At 38.4% G+C, this 22,113-nt stretch overlaps 2 protein-coding genes across 3 annotated transcripts in view; both read right to left on the bottom strand.

Moving 5' to 3' along the window:
* Positions 1 to 713: 713 nt before the first annotated feature.
* On the bottom strand, positions 714 to 8,999 carry Smim9 (small integral membrane protein 9). Its single transcript, XM_046452446.2, has 5 exons — positions 8,556 to 8,999; positions 4,331 to 5,044; positions 3,469 to 3,671; positions 2,263 to 2,392; positions 714 to 859 (listed from the first exon to the last, which is right to left on the bottom strand). Exons 3-5 carry the CDS (start codon positions 3,608 to 3,610, stop codon positions 832 to 834), a joined length of 300 nt encoding a protein of 99 aa, XP_046308402.1. The 5' UTR covers positions 3,611 to 3,671; positions 4,331 to 5,044; positions 8,556 to 8,999; the 3' UTR covers positions 714 to 831.
* A 153-nt stretch (positions 9,000 to 9,152) lies between these two features.
* The window catches only part of F8 (coagulation factor VIII), a 98,411-nt gene continuing 85,450 nt past the window's right edge, over positions 9,153 to 22,113 (bottom strand). For both annotated transcript variants that reach the window (XM_046452400.2, XM_046452428.2), the window contains one exon: positions 9,153 to 10,058. In XM_046452400.2, coding sequence (XP_046308356.1) covers positions 9,903 to 10,058 — 156 coding nt within the window. In that variant the 3' untranslated portion in view covers positions 9,153 to 9,902. The remainder of the gene's footprint in view (positions 10,059 to 22,113) is intronic.

The following is a 22,113-nucleotide window of genomic DNA, read 5'->3' as shown; positions in this document are numbered from 1 at the left end:
ATGGCAGATAACATGCCCCTTTTAAAACATGTGACAAATTGCATCCTTACTCTGATCGAAACCTCCTTTTGGCTCCCCTATCACCCTGCTGAAAAGCCCAAATCATTCCAATAGTCCACAAGGTGCTACTCTGCCCTGCACTCAAACAGGACATACATAAAAAAAAGGTTTGTGTATGCCACTCAAACATACCAGGTTATTGTCTGTTGCCTGTTTTGTAACCTGTGCAGAACAAGGGCCTGGCTCACAACAGATGTTTAATAAGTGTCCTGGAATGAATAATTTCAAACTCAGAACAGCAAAAGGGAAAAGCAAAATGATTTTTGAACTAATATGTACATTTATAAGACTGACTACACAGAAACACTGTATTTTTTTTTTTTTTGACAGTGCTAGGGATGGAACCCAGGGCCTCACACATACCAGGTAAGTATTCTACCACTAAGCCACATCTCCAACCTCTTAAATAATTATTACATGGGACATGATTAAATGACATATTAGATTCATTACATTAAAAACTTCCACATTCAAATTAGTTTGGGAAATCCTGCCTCTTTTTACTGTCTTGGAGAGATTTATATTATACTATCAAAGTTCTTAGAATTCTTAGAGCAAATAAAAATGTTTAAATTTGCAATAAATACTACTTTTATAATAAAACAGTAATAAGAGTATTGCATCTTTTGAAAGAAAAATTAAGGCAAAGACAATTTAAGACAGAATATAATTTAATAATTTAACATCATTTTAAGCAAACAATACATTTTCCATTGTCTTGAAATCTGGAAAACCAAACACCACAATTGCCCTAATCAGTCTTCTAGTTCTTCAGTGGACTGGTTCACCTATAAGAATACTGACAAAAGATAAAATGGTAAATGCTGAAGTAAGTGTACAGTCCTATACACTCTCTTGGTCTGCATGGAATTACCATGTAATTTTTCCAAGACTGAATTTTTAGACAGTTGCTTCTTTTAATATGAATCAAATTATTTAATACAGGGGCTGGTGTTATAGCTCAGTAGTAGAGTTCTTGACTGGCATGTGTGAGGCACTGGGTTCCATCCTCAGCACCACATAGAAATAAATAAAGAAAGGTGCACTGGTGACTAAATTTTTTTTTAATTATCTCATATACAGATTAAGTGCTTTGATGACTTGAGAAAACAGTAAGAGTGTGTTTCTAATACAGTGGGATTGGACGTAGTGATAGAGAAGTATGGTCACATAGTTTTTCTTCTTTCATTTAAAAGTATAAGTTAAAAAATGTACTGATCAAACAATATAGTTACAGAAAGATTGCAAGTTCAGATAAAATGATAAAAATGAAAATAACAATAATTGAAACAATCTATTCACTATCACATGGAGATAAAATGTCTAATATTTTGATCAAGTCCTGCACGTTTAGTTTTAAATTACAAATTGGATTAAACTGCATATCCTCTATTATAATCTGTTTTCCATTCAATATCATTCCATAAATGTGTCCACATAATTATTCTCTACATCAACATTTTATGACTATATAGTACTCACAGTATAAATGCACAATGGTTTTTTTATCCATCCCTAGAATAACAGACATTTAAGTTGTCTCCACTTTTTTCAATATTATAAACAGTACTAAAATTTCCTTGTATGTATATTTTTGTATTCTTAGTGCCAGTCAGTCCTCTGCCTCTACAGTACTGGGAGATTATCCAGGCTTCCATGCTGATTGCCTCAGGTAATAAGCTAGTGTAGAGATGAGCATAGAGGATATTTGCAATCCTTACTGTGAAATACAGTAAAAATCAAGGAGTATTATTGAGAGTCTTCTTTTATTTCTGCAACATTTAGAATTTTAAAATATTTTTCTGTTGGGTTAATTTGGTTCCTTTCATCAAAGAAATTATATGTCTTATTTCTCTTTCTAGCAACCAAGTCAGACAGAAATGGACAAGTGGTAATTTCTTGGTAAATACTGGTTCACTTAACAAATTTAGTTTAACTATATCTCTTTCCTTGGGAATCTCCTTGGCTTAATATGATTTATATACATAAATATTTTGTTAAATTTTCAGGCAACTGAGAACACAATTATACATGGTTCCTTAGCCAAGGAAAGAAAATTAGGAGTTAAATTAAGTTTTGATCCCCAAATCTTTTTCCTTAAAACTGTCCCTTAATTACAAATGTGCAACTCTTAGGGAACCTAAGTGTTTCTGTACCCCACCCCTAAAGTTTTCCCCTCTTCTCATTCCTACAGTATCTTACGTTAGGCAACAGAGGGTCCCCATTAGTGATATGGTGATAAGAAAAGCAAAAATGGCTGCTGGAGGTATGGAGCTCATGATGAGGTCCCACAGGTAATCCCAGAAGTCGCTCAGCCAAGACCTCTGGTCTCCTGTAGAAAGAGCATAGACATTCACTGCAGAAAGGTCAAGTAAATGATGGGGTTGGGATTTGAATCTCAGTTTGAGCCCAAACAGTTATCCAAGATATGTTCCTACAGTTACTCAGAATGTCTTACATATTTTGCTGTGCTGCCTCTAAGATGTTCAAAGAGTATACATTATTTTAAAGAGGTATCCTCAGGTGGATATCATGTTTGCATCCTTATAGATCAAATATGAACAATCAACTGCCCTAGATATCTCTGCCAATAGATATCTGCTCTAGATATCAATCTCTGTCCTACATATCTGAAGGGTTGAATTTATGGGGTACTTTGTGAAAGAGGAGCATAAACTGAACACAAGAAAATGATAATCTTCACTAACACATTGTTTCCTAGAGTATATCTGGAAGTTCTAGAGTACTTCAGGAGGCTTGGGGGAATTAATATCCCATGAAGAGAAAAGAAAAACCCACCAGCCCTGGGAGCAGAGGAGGAAAAGGCTAGGGCAACTGGAAAGAGAAACTTTGGGGGTATCTGCTGATCAAAGTAAAGCTTGAGATGTTGGGTATTTCCTTTAGAAAATGGGGACAGAAGAGTGAGTATATTGTGATTTGACTCTAAGGAAAGAGGCAGGGGAAAACAAAAGTGGCTTCACACTTAATTGAAAAAGTCCACCAGTCACCACAACCCTTTCCAGAACTGGAGCTGCAGCATGCATGTTGAAAGCATGGCTTTGGGAGCCTCTAGAAAGATCAGTGGACCATCATGTTTCCTTATTTCAAGTTTAACCTCCTTTTCAAATCTTCCCTATTTTTCGCCTGCCCAAACAACTTTGATTATCCCCATGTTCTTTGGGAGCATTTGTTAAATTCCATGGAAGGTTAGCATCTATGGTTTTGTCTACCCTACAAAGGGCTTGGTAGAAACTAGTTAAGTTAATGCTTGTTGAACTAAACTTAACCAAACCAGTATAGTTAGCTTTCTTGTGAACATTATTTCACATGAAATCAGTTTTTCCTGACCTGCAACATGAATCCTATGTCTTATGAAGATAGGAACATTCATCCTAACAGCAAACACACCCCTTGAGCGTGGTTTCAGTCCTGCGTTTTCTTGAATTCCAAAATCATATAATGGCGAAGGAGGGGAAGCTACTGTCACCAACAAGGAGCAAGTCAGTGAACACAACAGAAATACAATGCTCAGCAGCTTCTGGGGCTCCATGGACTCTTACTCTGCCAAAGGGAAATTTCTTTGTCCTTAGTTCTTTACACAGCAGCTTTGTCTGAAAAGTTAGAAAGCAAGGGTTTAGTTCTTCTTCTTCTTTTTTTTTTTGGGGGGGGGAGGGGTTAGTTCTTACTGAAAAAAAGCTTCCCACCTTTCACACACAGATAATTCATTGACTTATGTGGATGAATCCTGAACATGCTCAGTAGTCCAAAGTAAAATGTATTCCCACTCTAACATCAAAGCAAAACAAACCTTACTACACTGTGTCAGGTCAGATGTCTATACTGCTCCCCTATGAACCTTCCAAAACTTAATCAATGGGAAACTTTTCAGCTGTTCAAGCCAGTGCTTGTGCATCATCTTTGACTCTTTCACTTCCTCACCTTACTTACCAGAAAAAAATCCTGTCAGATTTATCTATAAAATATATCCAGAATCCTTCCACTTAACACTACTTCCACTGGTACCCACCATCATCTGAGAAGCCAAACAGATCTCATTAAATTGTAGGTCAGATTATGATCCTAGTTACTTGTCTGACTTCATAGTCTCTTCTCTTGATCATTTGGACTCACCCTCATTTTTACTATAATAATAATAAACCCCTATTTGATCCATTATATTTTGGGCTTTCTATTACTAAAGACATTCATAAGTGATACATTCATTTACTTGCTGATATACCTTAATCATGCCTGGTGGGGAGCCACTTACCTGAAAGTTAACTGAACACCAAGGTATCCAGAGAAGCCATAGAATTGGACCTCAGCACTCAAGAGTACAGCAGTCTTAAGAAGGTTGCCAGAGTCTTTCCTTTAGGCCTATGGAGTTCCAGACAGAATCCTACCACTCTTTATTATATCATCAACTGTATTTGACCCTCCCCCAGCCTCTATTCAACAGCTAAGCACCCAGACATCTTTTTTCTATCCCTGCATATCTGGGTTGATACTGAAAACCATTCTTACTGTAGTTATACTTTCTTAGGCTTGAAGAATTCTAAGACATTTTGTTTGCCACATGGTATTTGCTACATCTTAAAATAGTGTATATGTGGGACTTTAATACATGATACATGATAAATATGGCCTTTTGTATCATATGGGGCTGGGGGTGTATGGTACTTGCAAAGTATGAATGAGGTCCTGGGCTTGATCCCCAGTGCTGCAAAACAATTCTATATGGAGTCAGGATTACATGGATAAAATAGGGAATGGATATTTTTATAATCTTGGTATAGAAAAATATATTCTAACCATAACTGTTCATCACTGTCCAAAATACCTGATAAGAACAACCTAGAGTAGGAAAAGCTTATTTTGTGCTCACAGTTTCAGAGGTCTCAGTCCATGGTCAGTTGACTCCACTGCTTTACACCTGAGGTGGGTGGGACAGAGCATCATGGCAGAAAGGCATAGTTGAACAAAGCTGCTGAGTTTATGACAGCCAGGAAGAGGGAGGGAGGGAAAAAGGAAGAGAGGGAAAGAGAGGGAGAGAGAGAGCGAGAGAGAGGGAGAATGTGGGGGAGAGGAAGGAAGGAAGGAAGGAAGGAGAAGAGGAGGAAGAATAGGAGGGGGGGGAAGAAGGGAGGGGAGGGGAAAGGAGAGGAGAGGGTGAGGGGAAAAGGCAAGAGACTAGATAAACCCTTTCAGGGCATGCCCCAGTGAACAATGACCCATCCTTCAGTAGTCGGTTGAACTATCAACTGATTAATCCAACATATAGATTAATCCACTAACAAGATCAGAGCCCTAATCATAGCTTAAAATCCTTGGATATACTGGTGACCATGCTTTCAAAACATGAGCTTTTTTGGGGGGACAATAAAGAGCCATACCACAGCACATGATAAAATCCAAAGCCATAAATAAATATGCAGATAAACTTAACACATAAAAATGTAAACCTTTCATGCAGCAAAACAGTGTAAAAAGATAAAATATTAATGACAGATAAATTGAATTTCACAACATATATAACAGACGCTTATAAATTATTATTTTAATATTTATCTTTTTAGTTGTAGTTGGACACAATACCTGTATTTCACATATTTATTTTTATGTGGTGCTGAGGATTAAACCCAGGGCCTCGCACGTGCTAGGTGAATGCTCTACCCCTGAGCCACAACCCCAGCCCATAAATTATTTTTTTTTAAGTTTTCCATGTAATGGGCTGGAGTTGTGGCTCAGTGGTAGAGTGCTCACCTAGCACGTGCAAGGCCCTGGGTTCGATCCTCAGCACCACCAAAAATAAGTAAATAAAATAAAGATATTATGACCAACTACAACTAAAAAGTAAATATTTTTTAAAAAGTTTTCTGCCTAAGAGCTGGGCATTGTGGTGCATGCCTGTAATCCCGGCAGCTTGGGAGGCTGAGTCAGAAGGATTGCGAGTTCAAAGCCAGCCTCAGCAACAGTGAGGTGCTTAGCAACTCAGTGAGATCCTGTGTCTAAAAAAAATACAAAATAGGGCTGGGGATGTGGCTCAGTGGTTGAGTGCCCCTGAGTTCAATCCCTGGTACCAAAAAAAAAAAAAAAAGATTCTATGGAAGAATTAGCAAAAATTAAAAATCAGGATCCTATTAGAAAAAAAGAGCCAACTGTGTGTGTGTGTGTGTGAGTGTGTGTGTGTGTATATGATTTCTTTATAAGAATTTGACCTTATAGAATTGTACAATTTGTTTTTACAGTCTATAGGAAGCTGTTGCTTCTGTGTCTGATGCTGTCACCATTCATTTGTGGGTTCTTTTGCTCAATTAGGACAGGAATCACAAATAGGCAAAGTGTAGCTCCATTTGTGTTTGCAGCTCTCCCTACTGGTCTCTTAGCAAATGTAATCAGTAGCTATTGGCAGCTGTATGGAACTCTTCCAGCAACCAGAGCTAGCAGCTCCCACAGTTGTCCATTGCTTCCTACCAGTCCCCACTGCTCTCTGGATGTCAGCTGTTCTCACTTTTCCTTGCCCTGAGTGCTGGTCTGTTTCAGTACCAGCAGGTTTTACTGTTACCAGCTCTTAGTGCCATCAGCTTAGCCTGCTCTATTCAAGATGGAAATCAAGAATAGACAAGATAAAAACATCTGAAAGAAGCCTTATTAGGACTTGTGCTGCAGCATAAGAGGAATCAGTACATGGACTGATCCAATGATAGATGAAGTATGCTTCTATAGACAGAATGGTAGGCTCACACATGTGCAGTGTCTTGCTGGCTAACCATGGAACACAGTGGGACATCTAAGCAGCTACAAAGGGCAGAGATATCCAGAGAGGCTGCAGGGCCAATTATCGGCAACACAGCTAGGATGGAAGAAAAGTACCTTTTGGGGGAACATTTAACCCTTCTCTTCTGTCTGAGTGCTAGGGCTTTAAGTCCACACGATTGATAAGAATGGAAGATGGGGTGAAGTTTAAGAAAACAAATACACACTGGCAGTCTGTAGGTACACGCTGGAGCCCATAAGATGGGCTAAAATCTGCATTAGTTGCAAAGTTGGAAGCTTTAGGGTACTATGAATGAGAAGTTGACCTATTTCATCAAAGAGCTAAACACACACCTTTCCTAGGATTTGGAAAAGTTTAAGGATCCAGAAGGAGCTGGAGAACCTGCAAACTTGGTCATTGCCTTATGCCCATAAGTTAAGACAATAGATAGTGAGAATGTATACAAGCTAAAAATTGGTATTTTGGGCTTCTTTTCAAGTATAAAAAGAATATGGCTACTGTATAAGTTATCTATTGCTGCATGAAAAGGTAGCCCCAATCTTAGCAACTGAAAATAAAAATTGATTCTTATCTTATAGTTTCTGTAGCTCATGAAGTTTGGAGTGGATTAGCTGAGTGGATCTGGCATGGGGGTGGAGAGCTTTTGAAGAGGTGGTGACCATACCCTGAAAGGCTTCATGCTTACTTTAATGTTCTCATATCACTATCTGAAAATTTTTAGTAATTTTTATCTTTATTCTTGTATCTTTAAGTGAGGTTTGATAGGACAATGAAGCATGTGCATGAACACACTAAATAAATGTAGCATACAGGTTTCTTCCATTCTTTGCCACTCTACTTGTATGGTAGTTACAATGCCCATGAATGTGGAAGTTCAGTGAGATTCAAAATGGAGTATTAAGAAAGTATGCTACATCAGTGGCAGTCCCAAGAGGCCCCTTTCTATTTCAACCAGAAAGAAGACAATGGCATTCCAGGACCCTTATCATTTCCTTTCTTATTCCTGTTATTTTGGTGAAATTGATGACATAGAAGGAAAGAAAAAGATAAGGTGACTAGTTCTTCTTTTTCCTTTTAACCCTTCATTACTCATCTGTAAGCTAACAGTAATAAAGAAATTTAACAATTTAAATTAATTAGCATGAATTTTACTGTTCATATTGTGTAATGCCAGTTTAAAATGCAAATGTAAGAGTAGTTAACTCATTAGCTAGATCAGCCAGCTCATTATACACATTTTATGCTTTCCATGTTATTGAAGGTACTTTCTTTAATTACACAAGAATTCTTTCTCATCCAGTTTCTGATGACATGCTCCATATTTCTTTCTAAACATTCAGTGGTAGTATCCTCAAAATCTAGATTTTTTTGGGGGGGGGGATACTGGGGATTGAACTCAGTAGCACTCAACCACTGAGCCACATCCCCATCCCTATTTTGTATTTTATTTAGAGACAGGGTGTCACTGAGTTGCTTAGCACCTTGCCATTGCTGAGGCTGGCTTTGAACTGGAGATCCTCCTGACTCAGCCTCCCAAACTGCTGGGACTACAGGCGTGTGCCACTGCACCCAGCCAGATTTTTAATAACAGTCTATTATTGTACTCCACCTACTTCCAGGTTTCAAAGGAACTCTCATGTTTGTAGTTATTTTTTGGAAGAACCTCATTTCCAGGTACCAATATCAACCTATTGCTACATTAAAAATTCACCCATACCTTAATATCTTAAAACAGCAAGCACTGTCTCACAGTTTAGTTGGATCAGGAATATCCCAAAAGGCTGCAATCAAATTGTGTCAGTGTTCAATTTGGGGGAATATCTTTCCAAGCTCACTCATGAGTCTGTAATGAGACCTCATATCCTCACTAGCTTTTGGCTGAAGACATCATTTTCTTGCCATGTGGGCATTTCCATAGTATCGGTGACAATATGACACTGGTTTCCCCGAGATTGAGGACTCCATGTGAGAGATTACAAGAAGCTGAGCAAAAAGGAAGTCACAGTCTTTTGTAACCTAGTCTCAGAAAGAGCATTCCATCAGTTTTTCTATTTGTTAGAAGTGAGTTACCAGGTCCAGCTGACAGTAGTAGGGAGGAAATAGCACAATATGAATACCAGAAATCAGAAATCATTGGGACCATTTTAGAGGCTGCCTACCAATCTAGTTTTCAAGGGAATGACTCTATTTTAAAGATTTCAACATTCCTTATATTAATCAGTGAATTCAATTAAAATACCAACATGAATGCTCAGAACTGGATAACTGACTGTTTTAAATTTGGGTTGACTAGAAGCAGATTCTGAGATGAAGATTCCAGTGCATGTATTTATTGAAGGCATGTGCTCAGAAGAAAACTGTAAGAGAATGCAGGAAGGACAAAGGAAAGAACTACAAAAAATTCTGATTTCAGATGATATGCAGCTTTAGCTTGATTTCATGGAGTTCACTGGTGCATAATTTGTACCTCAGACTTGACCTTCCTTCAGATAAGGGATTCAGACTTCGTAACCTGTCCCAACTTGGTACTTGGCCATGATCTTCCAGGGGTGAGAGCAGGCTCTGTAATCTTCTGGGACCTCTGAGTCATGTCTAGTATCTTCCAGTTCATTGATCCTTCCCCAAAAGATCAAACTCCAGGCTTCTGGTAGTGCTGAGTAGGATTAAACTACTTCTCAAACAATCCAGACAGTTTCTCAAATAGTTTTTTTTTAGGTTTAACATTAACATTTACCTTGATTTCAAGAATTACTCAAAGTCACAGACTGCTTTCCCCACAACCTTTTTGAGGATTCTATAGTGTAAATCTAGTTGTTTCTTAGTCTTGGATTCAGCTTTCTTGGGTTTTCTGAGTTATTTGCCACTTACATGTCTTCATACAAATGGCTTCAGGGCATATCTAGTAGGACTGTATAGTTTAAATTCATAGAAAAATAATGAAACCATAGACAGTGTAGGGTAGTATGTAACCCAGAAGCCTGAGAGGGATATTGGCCTTAAGTTATAAATTGTCTTGGAGCTAACAAGGGAAGAGAGGGGACCAACAGGGACTGTCATGAGCCCCTCAGTAGACCTGCTGGGCCTCACATCCCAGAACCTCCAACCTCAGGGCAATCTGGTGTGTCCAACTCTGGGGGTGAATTCTAAGGTAGCGAGTCAGTAATGGTGGGTCTAGAGAGTTCACCACAGGTGTGAAGGAGTCTTGATTTCCCTGAAAAATCTGAAAGAGGAAAGACAGCATTTATTAGTTGTGTGACAAGAAAACAATTACAATGTTTATACCACTCCTCCTCAAGGCCATTAGCCTCCTACTCAGTCTCTCACCCATATTTCCTTTTCCAACATGGCCCTTATCCTTCTTGGCATCCACAATAATGCCTACCACAAAGCACAGGAATTATTGTCACTTCCAGTTGAACCCTGGGAAGTGACTAGATGACTCTGTTGCATGAATGTGGGCCAGGGAAAGTATGTGATGTGCACAAGTAAGAGCATCCTGATTGGGGCTGGGGTTGTGGCTTGGTGGTAGAGCGCTTGCCTCTCATGTGTGGGGCACTGGGTTTAATCCCTAGCACCACATTAATAAATAAAATAAAGGTATTGTGTCCATTTACAACTAAATTTTTTTTTAAAAAAAGAGCATCCTGATTGTCTGCTGTGAGGGCTTTTGCTCTAGTTATGCCTTATATTTGAAATGTTCTCAATCTCCCAAATCTCAGTGAAATTTAATGCTTTGCTGAGGGTCATACACAGCATGTATGATCAAGCCATCAGAAGACTGGAGGCAGGCCTCAGCCAGCTGACTTCTTAGTGCATTTGCCACTGCAAAAGGAGTATGCAGTAAGCACTCAATAAATGGTAGCTAGTGTTATTTCTCAGATAAGCTGTTTTCACATGTGTTGGTAGCAACTTTAGAATGATAGAAAAAGCAGCATAGCAAGGCAAACAATTTGATGGCCAGAGGGAGGGATACAGAAGGGAGAAGAAGAGGGAAGTGAGTCCAGACTCAAGACACCTTGCCACACTGGGACTTTGGAGGTAAGCCCACCTATGAGCCAGCAGATGTTTGGGAAAATGAAAGTGTGAATATTGAAAAGTATAATTCATAGCAACTCTGAAATGCTGTGGGGTGGTTTTGGTGTGTGGGGGTTCCATAGTAATCTTAGGGTAGAGACCCCAGGCAAATGCAGAGAATAAGCAAGAGTCTTGGAAAACAAGAACCCCGTATAAACAGGTGACTTCTCATCCCAGTACGTGCTCTTGTGAGGACAACCAGATTAGATGTTATCCAGAAGATCTGCAGAGATAGTCTCTGTGCAAACAAGGGACTTTGTGGGCCAAGGTAAGGGGAAAGAAGTGGTGAAATAGCAACCAAAGGGCTCCAGCTCCCTGGGGCTGCTAGAAGGACATTTCTCTGTAATCATCCTGCCTGCTCTATCTCTGCAAACTGTGTTGTGTTTCACTTCACATTCCAAGCAGGAAGGGACTTTTCCTGGCAAATGTGGTTTAAAATGTTTTTCTCAGTGTCCTGCAGTACAGATAAAAACACTAATCCCACAGAGGAAATCAGAACAAAATGGTAGGAAAAAAGTACAACGTGAGGGTAGACCTGGGGCACTAAAGTCAGAGAGGGGGAGAGAGAGGGGGAGAGGGGGGAGAGAGAGGGGGGAGAGAGAGGGGGAGAGAGAGGGGGAGAGAGGGGGGGAGAGAGGGGGGGAGAGAGGGGGAGAGAGAGGGGGAGAGAGAGGGGGAGAGAGAGGGGGAGAGAGGGGAGAGAGAGGGGGGAGAGAGAGGGGGAGAGAGAGGGGGAGAGAGAGGGGGAGAGAGGGGAGAGAGAGGGGGGAGAGAGAGGGGGAGAGAGGGGGGGAGAGAGGGGGAGAGAGAGGGGGAGAGAGAGGGGGAGAGAGAGGGGGAGAGAGAGGGGGAGAGAGAGGGGGGGAGAGAGGGGGAGAGAGAGGGGGAGAGAGAGGGGGAGAGAGGGGAGAGAGGGGGGGAGAGAGAGGGGGGGAGAGAGGGGGAGAGAGAGGGAGAGAGAGGGGAGAGAGAGGGGGGAGAGAGAGGGGGAGAGAGGGGGAGAGAGAGGGGGAGAGAGAGGGGGAGAGGGAGAGGGCGAGAGGGAGGGGGAGAGAGGTAGGGAGAGAGGGAGAGGGGGGAGAGAGAGGGGGAGAGGGGGGAGAGAGAGAGGGAGAGAGGGGGAGAGAGAGGGGGAGAGAGAGGGGGAGAGAGAGGGGGAGAGAGAGGGAGAGAGAGGGGGAGAGAGAGGGAGAGAGCAAGTCACAGCCTCATGCAGTCACTGCTCACATCATGCAGGCAGGCAGGGCATTGCTGGAAGGACACAGAAACCTGCTACACCACTCTTAGCAATGGAGTGCTTTCACTTGGCTAGCAGCTGCTCTACTTGTGGACTGTTTTGTAGTAAATGGGGCATGAAATAATACTGATCCTATGAAGAGGTTAGTTATCAAAACAAAGGACATCGAGGCCCTCTACTTTACTTTAGCTACATTTTCCTCTATGTTCCCAACCCTAGATGCTTACTGGAAAGCTCCTTTCCTAGAGATGCTGAATTATTTGGTCTACTCAACCTAGCCCCCTTAGGTGGCAGCCAGAAGAATCTTCTCAATATGATTCTGGAAATGCCATATTCCTGATTAAATCCTTCCATATCACTTAAAAAAATAACCAAACTTCTTAATTGTGGTCTCCAAGTCCCGCACAATAGGGCCCCTGCCCAGTCTCTTATCTCATTAACAATCGGATTCCCCATTTCACTGCATCACTGATCTCCTGGACCATGCCAGCTCCTTTTTTAACATGAGAGCTTTTGTATATATGATTCTCTCTGTTGGGAAAGGTTATATACCTCTGTTTCTCCTTCCTTTATCCATTATTTTTTATCCTTTGTGTTTCTGTTTAAATGACACACCTTGAGAGAGCTCTTTCTCATCAAAATAAGATTCCTGCTTATTCTAAATCTCAAAATCATATTTGTTTCCTCTGTGGAATTTACATATTAGAGACCTATTGATTATTTTCTCTGTCTTGGTTAAAATGGTATCCACCCAATCTCTCTATTATAAATTTAGGTAACAATTTCCCTTTCCTCAGAAACATTCTGTGGGGTAAACTTTGAAACTGTGTGAATGTTCTGTTCCCCAACAAGCTTTCATCCAATAGTTTTACCATCCAATAAATTTCCTTACAAGCATATCAATAGTTGCAAATTCCACTTCTAATTTTGTCATTTGTCCTACATTTATTAGTTGAAATCATTTTCTGAAGAAATGTTCCCTCTCCTCCTTTATTTATTTAGTTTTGTGTATGTGGTACTGGGGGTCAAACTCATGCCTTTACTCATGCTAAGCAAGTGCTCTAATACTAAGTTACAACTCTAGCCCCTTTTATTTTTTATTTTGAGACAGGATCTCACTAAGTTGCTGAGGCTGGTCTTGAACTTGAAATCCTCCTGCTTCAAGCCTTCCAAGTCACTGGGACTACAAGTGTATTCCCATACCTGGCCTCCTTTATTATTTTTAACATAATTATGGAGTCTTGGATTCTTTCTTTACTATGACTGCTGTAGTCTGTTACAACCATTATTCTTTTTGATGCTCAAATTGCTTCAAATTTGACCAATAAGAAGCCCTTCAAGTCAGCTGCTGTGTTCTTTTCACATGGGCCCCATTTGTCTTTGAGTGCTACTTTGCATTCTGGTACATCAAGATTTTCCAAGATCACATGGCAGTTTCTTTGCTCTAGCCTTGGAATCAGTCACTTCTCAAGGAAGCCCAGATTCCTTTTTACTGGGAAATGATAGAGACCAAGATCTGAGCATAGCATGTTCATTGCTACTGTGGTGTTATTTTTGCTAGGTTCTTTCAGGAGACAGTGCTAGAACAACTTTTTATAAATTCTACAACTCTTATTGACACTTTTAATTCAACTCTAATATTTCCTATATACTTGCATTAATTTTCTAAGGCAGTTATAACAAAGTATCACAAACTTTGTGGCTGAAAAACAAGTTTATTCTCTCATAGGTCTAGAGACCCAAAGTTTGGCATGAGGGACTGAGTGAAACATACCATCACATTTAAAGCATTTGTCATGTCCACTCACATGCTACTTACTGGTCAAGTTGAGTCATATGGCTCTGCCCAAAGCCAGTGAGGTTTTTGTAAGAAAAGAGGAAGTAAAAAGTCAAGAGCAATACAGTAATACAAGCTATCTCATATACACTTTTCTGTTCATTTACAAATCCCTTCTGTTTTCTTGTTTCAACAATAAAAGGTGATTTTATGTAGGCAAAGGTAAGAGGTTTGGGAAGCTTACTAGGTTTCTTAATCCAGAAGTACTCTCTACTGACTGCTACAATTTATTTAATAAATGGGAGTGGAAGAGGTTTGTGTGTCATGTGATTTAGTAATCCATTTCTGTTTTATAGGAGACTTAATGTCCACCATTTCTTTCATTCAGCATCTCTAGTCCCATATATTTTCACTCCCTTTCCTTATAGTTCTCCAGAAACCAATGCAGGTCTCAGAGTATTTAATCACTCAGATGAGGAATTTTTCTTTTTAGAAGTGATTTTATCTTGTCCTACCATTACTAGGCCCCATAATGACCTCTCCTCTTTTTTGCAGTCTCTGCTAGGCTCTCTCAAGAGCAAACTCTGAAGCCAGGTCTGTTACCTTTAGAAAATTTATTTCCTACTTATAAATGGACACTCACAGTATTCTTTGGCTTCTTCTTATTCTGTAGGTGAGTTATGGGTGAGTTTATTCCAAATTTTAAAGTGTGTGTGTGTGTGTGTGTGGTTTTTGAAGACGTGAAATATTTAGGTAGCTGTCAGCATCTGACAGGAATGGACAATTCAGTACTTGCAATTTTTATATGCTATTTTAAACTATTTTTCCCAACTATTTGGTTCTGGCATATATAAATACAATTATTTTTTGTATTTATTTTGTTTTCAATGAGCTTGGAAAATTCCTTTGATTCTAATGATTTATATATAGATTCTTTGGGATTTTCTCTGAATGCCACCATATCTTCTACATATAATACATTTGTTTTATCTTTTCTACACATTTTGTTTCTTTTACCTACCTCACTGTACTGCTTAGGGAATCCAATACATATTTTTAACAAAAGTGGATATGGCAGATTAAGGACTAGTATGAATTCTTTTATACTCCTCTTGTGGAAAAGTGTGTCTATTTGGTTTCATTCTAAATTTGGGCTGGCCATTGGCTCTCTGAATCATTGGAGTATGACAGAAGTGATACTAGATTAGTTCTGGGCCTGATCTTTAAAATGCACTGGAAGCTTCCATGCTGATGTCTTGGAATCTAGTTCTTATGTAAGAAGACAGACAATTCTAAGATGTTGTAAGAGAATAAAGACATGTGGCTAAGGGTCAAAAGGATAAGATACCATGTGGTTAGAAAGGTCAAGGAAAACCAAGGCACTAGACATATGAGTAAAGAAGTGGATCCATCCATCCATCCCCACTGATACTACATGGATCAGAGACAAACCAAGACAGTGTACAATAATTCATAGTCATCTTTAATCTGTTATATACAGTTTTGTAAAAAACTATATTGGATGGTCTAAGCAGTGCAGTAAGAAAAAGAAATAAAAGTTATAGGAAGAGCCAGCCAAATCCTTCACAATCTCCTGATCCACAAAATTATAAGCATTTTTGGGGTAGTTTGTTATTCAGAAATAAAACAGATAACTGGTACTGTGGGCATCCTGGTCTTAGTCTCAGTCTCCAAGACAAATCTTTCTGTGTTTCACCATAAAATACAATATTGTTTTATCTGATCAAATAATTTTTCTTCTGTTAATTCTTCTAATTTTTCTTTATTTTAGTTTATTAATTTTTAAAAATAAGAACAGATGTTGAGAGGATCAAAGATGGCAGATCAGAGAAATCCATAGTATTGTAACAGGCCTCCAACAGTGAATTGAAACAGTAATTCTGCAGCAGCAAACTGAGGTATGAAGACTGTAGGAAAACACCAGTAGGCAACCCAGAGAACTAGCAATCAGGTGAAAACCAAAGATGTTTTTTTCTAGAATAGAAGTATAATTCATAAAAGCAACAGAAGGTGGCAGCATCTGGTAAGCAGTGGCTAGGTGGGGGAGGGGAAACACCCCTCCAATAAGACAAAAGAATTTTTCTATTAAGATAGGCAGATGCCACTCTCCGGCACAGTTGCAATCAGAGAGTAAACAAACTCAGAAATAGCAGGCTGAACCAGCTGGAGAAAGCCCAGCTGGCACCCAACATACATGGATAAAGATACTTAAAAAGACCCTTTGTTTGGAGTTTCTAAGTAGCAGACTAAAAGTTGCTTCAGGTTACCTTTGTTTTTCATATTGTACTCTTTATTTTTTTATCACTTTCTTTTTTAAATTTTTTTAATGTTTTTTGGTACACTTGTGTTTTGAATACCCAATCAGCCACTGAGGCTCTAATATTCCCTGGGTTTGTAAGGGCTAATGCCTTGAGTTGATGTGGATCTATAACAAGAGACTGTAACAGAGACTGGGGAGGTAGTCAGGGTAGCCATAGCACCAGATTCATTTCAGCCTCCAGAGCAGAGAAGAGCAAAGGACACATTCATTAGCATCTGAAGGTCTGAAGTCTGGCATAAGTACTGTGACTCATGGGGTGGACAGACTGGGATGATCAGGGTCAGATGGAAAATAAGGTCTCTCAATCCACTTTATCCAATCCCAGAAGGGGCTGGAGTATCAGCTTAGAATCCTACATACCTTCCCCCAGCACACCCAGTTGAGGGACTGAGGGTCTCAGAAGGAGAGGTACCATAGAGTCTGTAAGGCAAGGAGAGCATGAAGCTCAAGGTACAGACTATCCTAACAAATTCAACTAGTTTGGGTCAGAGTTGAGGACAAATAAGTACCAGGAACACTGCAATATAAAAGTTTCCTCCTAGTAGATTCTAAAATTAAATTCTATTTCAAAAACCTCAGCAAGAAAACAAAACAAAAAACCACATTTGTATAGGACAGATATTGCATCAACTGCATATTAACCAATTCCTAGTGTCCCCCCACAATTCATGATTTTAAAAACTATACTTAATTTTATGTATTTTGTCAATTAATTGAATATTCTCTCAATACCTCTATTCTCTTCCATCTCCATTCCCTTACCCTCTCCTTCATCGTTTATACTCACCACATTTTAACTTCTTTCTCCCTTCTCTCCTCTACCTTTTCATTCCATTTTCTTTATGTTTTAGTTTTTCTATTTGTATCCCTTCTTCCATTGCAATTTAGTATACTTTCATTAATTCTTAACCTCATCTGGTTCTAAATGAACTCTCACTGATGTTCCTCTCAACAGAGTTGTTGACATCAGTAACAATAACTTGTATAGTATATGTTGATATCTGGTTTGATCATAAATAACCATGGTTACTAGCAGTTAATGTCTCCTTTCAATGAATTACTAGTAGTTGGAATTAACACTTTGGTGATGCAGATTAGATATATGAAAGCAAAGATATATTCCTAGCCTGAGACTTAGTATTAATTGAAGCCTATAACCCCTCAACAAATTCCAAAGAATTAAAAAAGCTAATGGTTAAAGTGATCAATGAACTGGGGGGAAAAAAGGAATGAACTGAGGGAGAAAATACAGGAAGTGAGAGCATTTTAATAAAGAGATAAAGATTCTAAAAAAAAAGAACCAAACTGAAATTCTGGAAATGAAAGACAGAATGAATCAAATAAAAATTCAATTGAAAGTCTCATCAATACATTAGTTCACATAGAAAACAGGATTTTAGGCACTGAAGACAAGGTATATGAACTTGAAACGAACTTACCTCAACATCATAAAGGCTATATATGACTAACCCAAAGCTAACATCATAGTGAATGGGGAAAAACTGAAAGCATTTCCTCTAAAATCAGGAGCAAGACAAGGATGTCCACTCTCATCATTCCTATTGATTATAGAACTTGAAATTTTAGCCACAGCCATCAGAATGAAATAAAAGGGATATAAACAGGAAAGGGAGATGTCCAATTATCACTACTTGCAGAGGGTATGATCCTATAGTTAAAAGAGCCAAAAACTCCACCAGAAGACTGCTACAGCTAATAAATTCATCAGAGTAGCAGGATAGTACAAAGCAACATATAAAAAACAATAGGTTTTCAATTCACCAATAATGAATTTGCTGAAAGAGATCAGGAAAAAAATTCCATTCACAATAGCCTCAAAAATACCTACAAATGAGTCCAACCAAGGAGGTGAAAGATCTCTACAATGAAAATTATAGAACACTGAAAAAAGGAATTAAAGAAGACACTAGAAAATAGAAATATCTCCTATGTTCTTACATAGGCAGAATTAATATTGTCCAAATGACCATACTACCAAAAGTAATATATAGATCCAGTGTGACCTCCATCTATATTCTTTACAGAATAGAAAAAAAAAACTGTCCTAAAATTCATTCAGAAGAACTAGAGACCCAGAATATCCAAAACAATTCTGAGCAAGAAGAATGGTGCTGGAAGAGTCCCAATATGTGGTCTCAAATTATACTGCAGAGCTATAGTAACAAAAACGGCACTGTGTTATCACAATAACAGACATGAAGACCAATGGGATGAAATACAAGACAAGAGACAAACCCACATCCTTACAGTCATCTGATTGATGCCAAAGGTACCAAAAATACTCACTAGACAAGAAAATCTTTTTAACAAATGGTGTTGGGAAAACCAGATATTCATATATAGAAGAATGAAACTAGATCTCTTTTTCTCACCATATATAAAAGTCAACTGACAGTGTATCAAAGGCCTAGGAATTAGATCAGAAACTATGCACCTGGTAGACAAAAACACAGCATGAACACTCCAACACACAGGTATCAATTTCTTCAGTAAGATGCCTAAAGCTCAGGAGATGAAACTAAGAATTAATAAACAGGATGGCATCAACAGAAAAGCTTTTGCACAGCAAAGGAAACAAGAGCATGGAGAGACAGCCTATGGAATGGGAGAAGCTCTTTGCAAGTTCCCAATGCCCCCAGTGATATAAATACCTCCTACGGGGCCCCACCTCTTAAAGTTTCCACCACTTTCTAGTAACACCAAGCTGTGGACCAAGGCTTTTCCCCATGGGCCTTTGGAAGACATTCCAGATCCAAATTAGCACTCCAGCCTTTTCCTTCCTATAAGTTCTTTAATTCAGGTGAAAAGCTGACTAACAATGTTCATGAATAATATAGGCCAACTGTGTTCCTTTCTAATATTGTCCTCACTGGATTTTGTTGTCAAGGTTATGCTAAAATCATAAGAGAGTTGAATAATGTCTCATATTTTTCCATCTTTTGGAAGAATCTTTGTGAAATTCACATGATTTCTCTCTTGAATTTTTGGTAGAACATTTTGAATACCATTTGTATCTGGAGTTTTCTTTGTGGGAAGATATTTGAATACCAATCGAAATCATCAAATGTAATAGGTGTTTCAAGGTTTTCTATTCATTCTTCAGAAAGTTATAATTACTATGATCAATTTTATAAATTTTCAAGTTTACCATTATAAGATTAATAAATACCAATTTATTACTTCAGGATCTTTATTGATGTCTCCTCTTTTATTTCTGATATTGACTATTTGTACTATTTAATCTTGATCAGTGTTCTCAGATGTTTGTCAATTTTCAAGGAACCAACCTTTGGTTTTGTTGATTTTCTTTATTGTGTGTGTGTGTGTGTGTGTGTGTATATATATATATATATATATATATATATATATATATATATATATATTTACTTTATTAACTTTAAATCTTGGCTATTTCCTTGATTATTCTTTCCTTTGCTATTGTCCCAGTTTCTTGAAATATACCTTAGCTCATTGTTTTCCAGCCTTTCTTCTTTTCCAATATATGTGTACTGAGAAGTTTATTATCAGGCAAATTGGTAAAACCTTGTATATTATTTGTTTTTTTTCTCTTGAAACCTTGAGAATCTTCTCTTTATATTTCACCTTTAAGAGCTTGATTATTTCTTGGGATGGATTTGGTGAGTTAAATCTGACTCATCACTGTTGACCTTCTTGTACTTGTATATTTGTATTCTTCTCTAGGTTTGGGAAGTTTTATGTTATTATTTCCTTTTCTTTCTCTCTTTTATAAACTTTTTAAATTTGCTCTAATTAGTTATACATGACAGTATAATGTATCTTGACACACTGTACACAAATGGAGCACAACTTCTCCTTCCTCTGGATGTACGGGGGGCAGAGTCACTCCAGTAGTGTGATCATACATGTATATAGGGTGATAATGTCTGTCTCTTTCTACCATCCTTGTCATCCCCATAATCCCACCCCTCCCCTGACTCCTCTTTAAACAAACCAAAGTTTCTTCATTATTCCACACACCCCTGCCCTACTATGGATCAGCATCCAGTTATCAGAGAAAACATTTAGCTGTTTTATTTCATTGTCTTATTTCACTTAGCATGATATTCTCTAGTTCTGCAAATGCCATAATTTTATTCTTCTTTAAGGCTGAGTAATATTTCATTGTGTATATGTACCACATTTTCTTTATCAATTCATTGTTGAAGAACATCTAGGTTGGTTCCATAGTTAAGCTCTTGTGAATTGCTATAAAAATTAATGTGGTTGTGTCACTGTATTATCCTGATTTTAAGTCCTTTGGGTATAGACCAAGGAATGGGATAGCTGGGTCAAATGGTGGTTCCATTCCAAGTTTTCTGATGAATCTTTATACTGCTTTCCATAGTGGTTGCACCAATTTGCAGTCTCAACAGCAATGTATGAGTGTGCCTTTCTCCCCACATCCTCGCCAACACTTATTATTGCTTGTATTCTTGATAACTACCATTCTGACTGGAGTGAGATGGAATCATAGAGTAGTTTTGATTTGCGTTTGTCTAATTGCTAGAGATGATGAACATTTTTTCATATGTTTGTTGATCGATTGTATTTCTTCTGAGAAGTGTCTGTTCAGTTCCTTGGGACATTTATTGATTGGGTTATTTATTTTTTTGGTGTTAAGTTTTTGAGTTCTTTATATATCCTGGAAATTAGTGCTCTACCTGAGGTGTGTGTGGTAAAGATTTTCTCCCATTCTGTAGGGTCTCTTCATTTTACTGTTTTCTTTGCTGAGAATCTTTTTAGTTTGAATCCATCCCATTTATTTATGGATTTTTATTCTAACTGGTTATATACGACAGCGGAATACATTATAGTTCATATTACACATATAGAGCACAATTTTTCATGTCTCTGGTTGTACCCAAAGTATATTCATACCATTCGTGTCTTCATACATGTAACTTAGAGTAATGATGTCCATCTTATTCTACCGTCTTTTCTACTCCCATGTCATCTCCCTTCCCCTCCCTCCCCTATGCCCTATCTAGAGTTCGTCTAATCCTCCCATACTACCCCCCCAACCCCATTATGAGTCAGCCTCCTCATATTAGAGAAAACATTCAGCATTTGTTTTTTTGGGATTGGCTAACTTCACTTAGCATTATCTTATCCAACTCCATCCATTTACCTGAAAATGCCATGATTTTACTCTCTTTAATGCTGAGTAATATTCCATTGTGTATATATACCACAGTTTCTTTCTAGGTTGGTTCCACAGTTTAGCTATTGTGCATTGAGCTACTAAAAACACTGATGTAGCTGTGTCCTGTAATATGCTGTTTTTAAGTCCTTTCCATCCCATTTATTGATTCTTGATTTTACTTCTTGCACTTTAGGAATCTTGTTAAGGAAGTCATGTCCTAATTTGACATGATGAAGATTGGAGCCTACTTTTTCTTCTATTTACGCACAGGGTCTCTGTTCTAGTGCTTAAGTCTCTGATCCACTTTGAGTTGAGTTTTGCACAGGGTGAGAGATAGGGGTCTAATTTCATTTTTCTACATATGGATTTTTAATTTTCCAGTGCCATTTGTTGAAGAGGCTACCTTCCTCCAATATATATTTATGGTGCCTTTGTCTAGTGTGAGATAACTGTATTTATGTAGGTTTGTCTCCATGTCTTTATTCTGTATCGTTGGTCTGCTATGTTATTATTTCTTTGCATATGTTTTCTACCCCTTTAATGTTCTCAGGCCCCTCTTGAACTTCAATAACCTGAGTATTGCTCTTTTAAGACTTTCCCAAAGTTTCTGTAATCTTTCTTCAATTCCCTTCATTCTTTTTTTCTCCCCCAACTCTATATT

The sequence above is a fragment of the Marmota monax genome, unplaced genomic scaffold, assembly GCF_021218885.2.
Source record: "Marmota monax isolate L192 unplaced genomic scaffold, Marmota_monax_Labrador192_F-V1.1 WCK01_AAM20220418_F8-fsc00142, whole genome shotgun sequence".
In the NCBI taxonomy this organism is placed as follows: domain Eukaryota; kingdom Metazoa; phylum Chordata; class Mammalia; order Rodentia; family Sciuridae; genus Marmota; species Marmota monax.
This window is presented reverse-complemented; position numbering and strand designations above follow the sequence as displayed.

Bases quoted from the DNA above. Each gene is read 5' to 3' on its own strand.
- Smim9 (XM_046452446.2), bottom strand. From the start codon at position 3,610: ATGGAGCCCCAGAAGCTGCTGAGCATTGTATTTCTGTTGTGTTCACTG. The intron at 2,393-3,468 runs GTGTGTTTGCTG...CTCTTTCTACAG, and splicing joins ACTGAAACCACGCTCAAGGG to GAGACCAGAGGTCTTGGCTG. The intron at 860-2,262 runs GTAAGATACTGT...ATCTTTTGTCAG, and splicing joins GGGACCCTCTGTTGCCTAAC to TATTCTTATAGGTGAACCAG.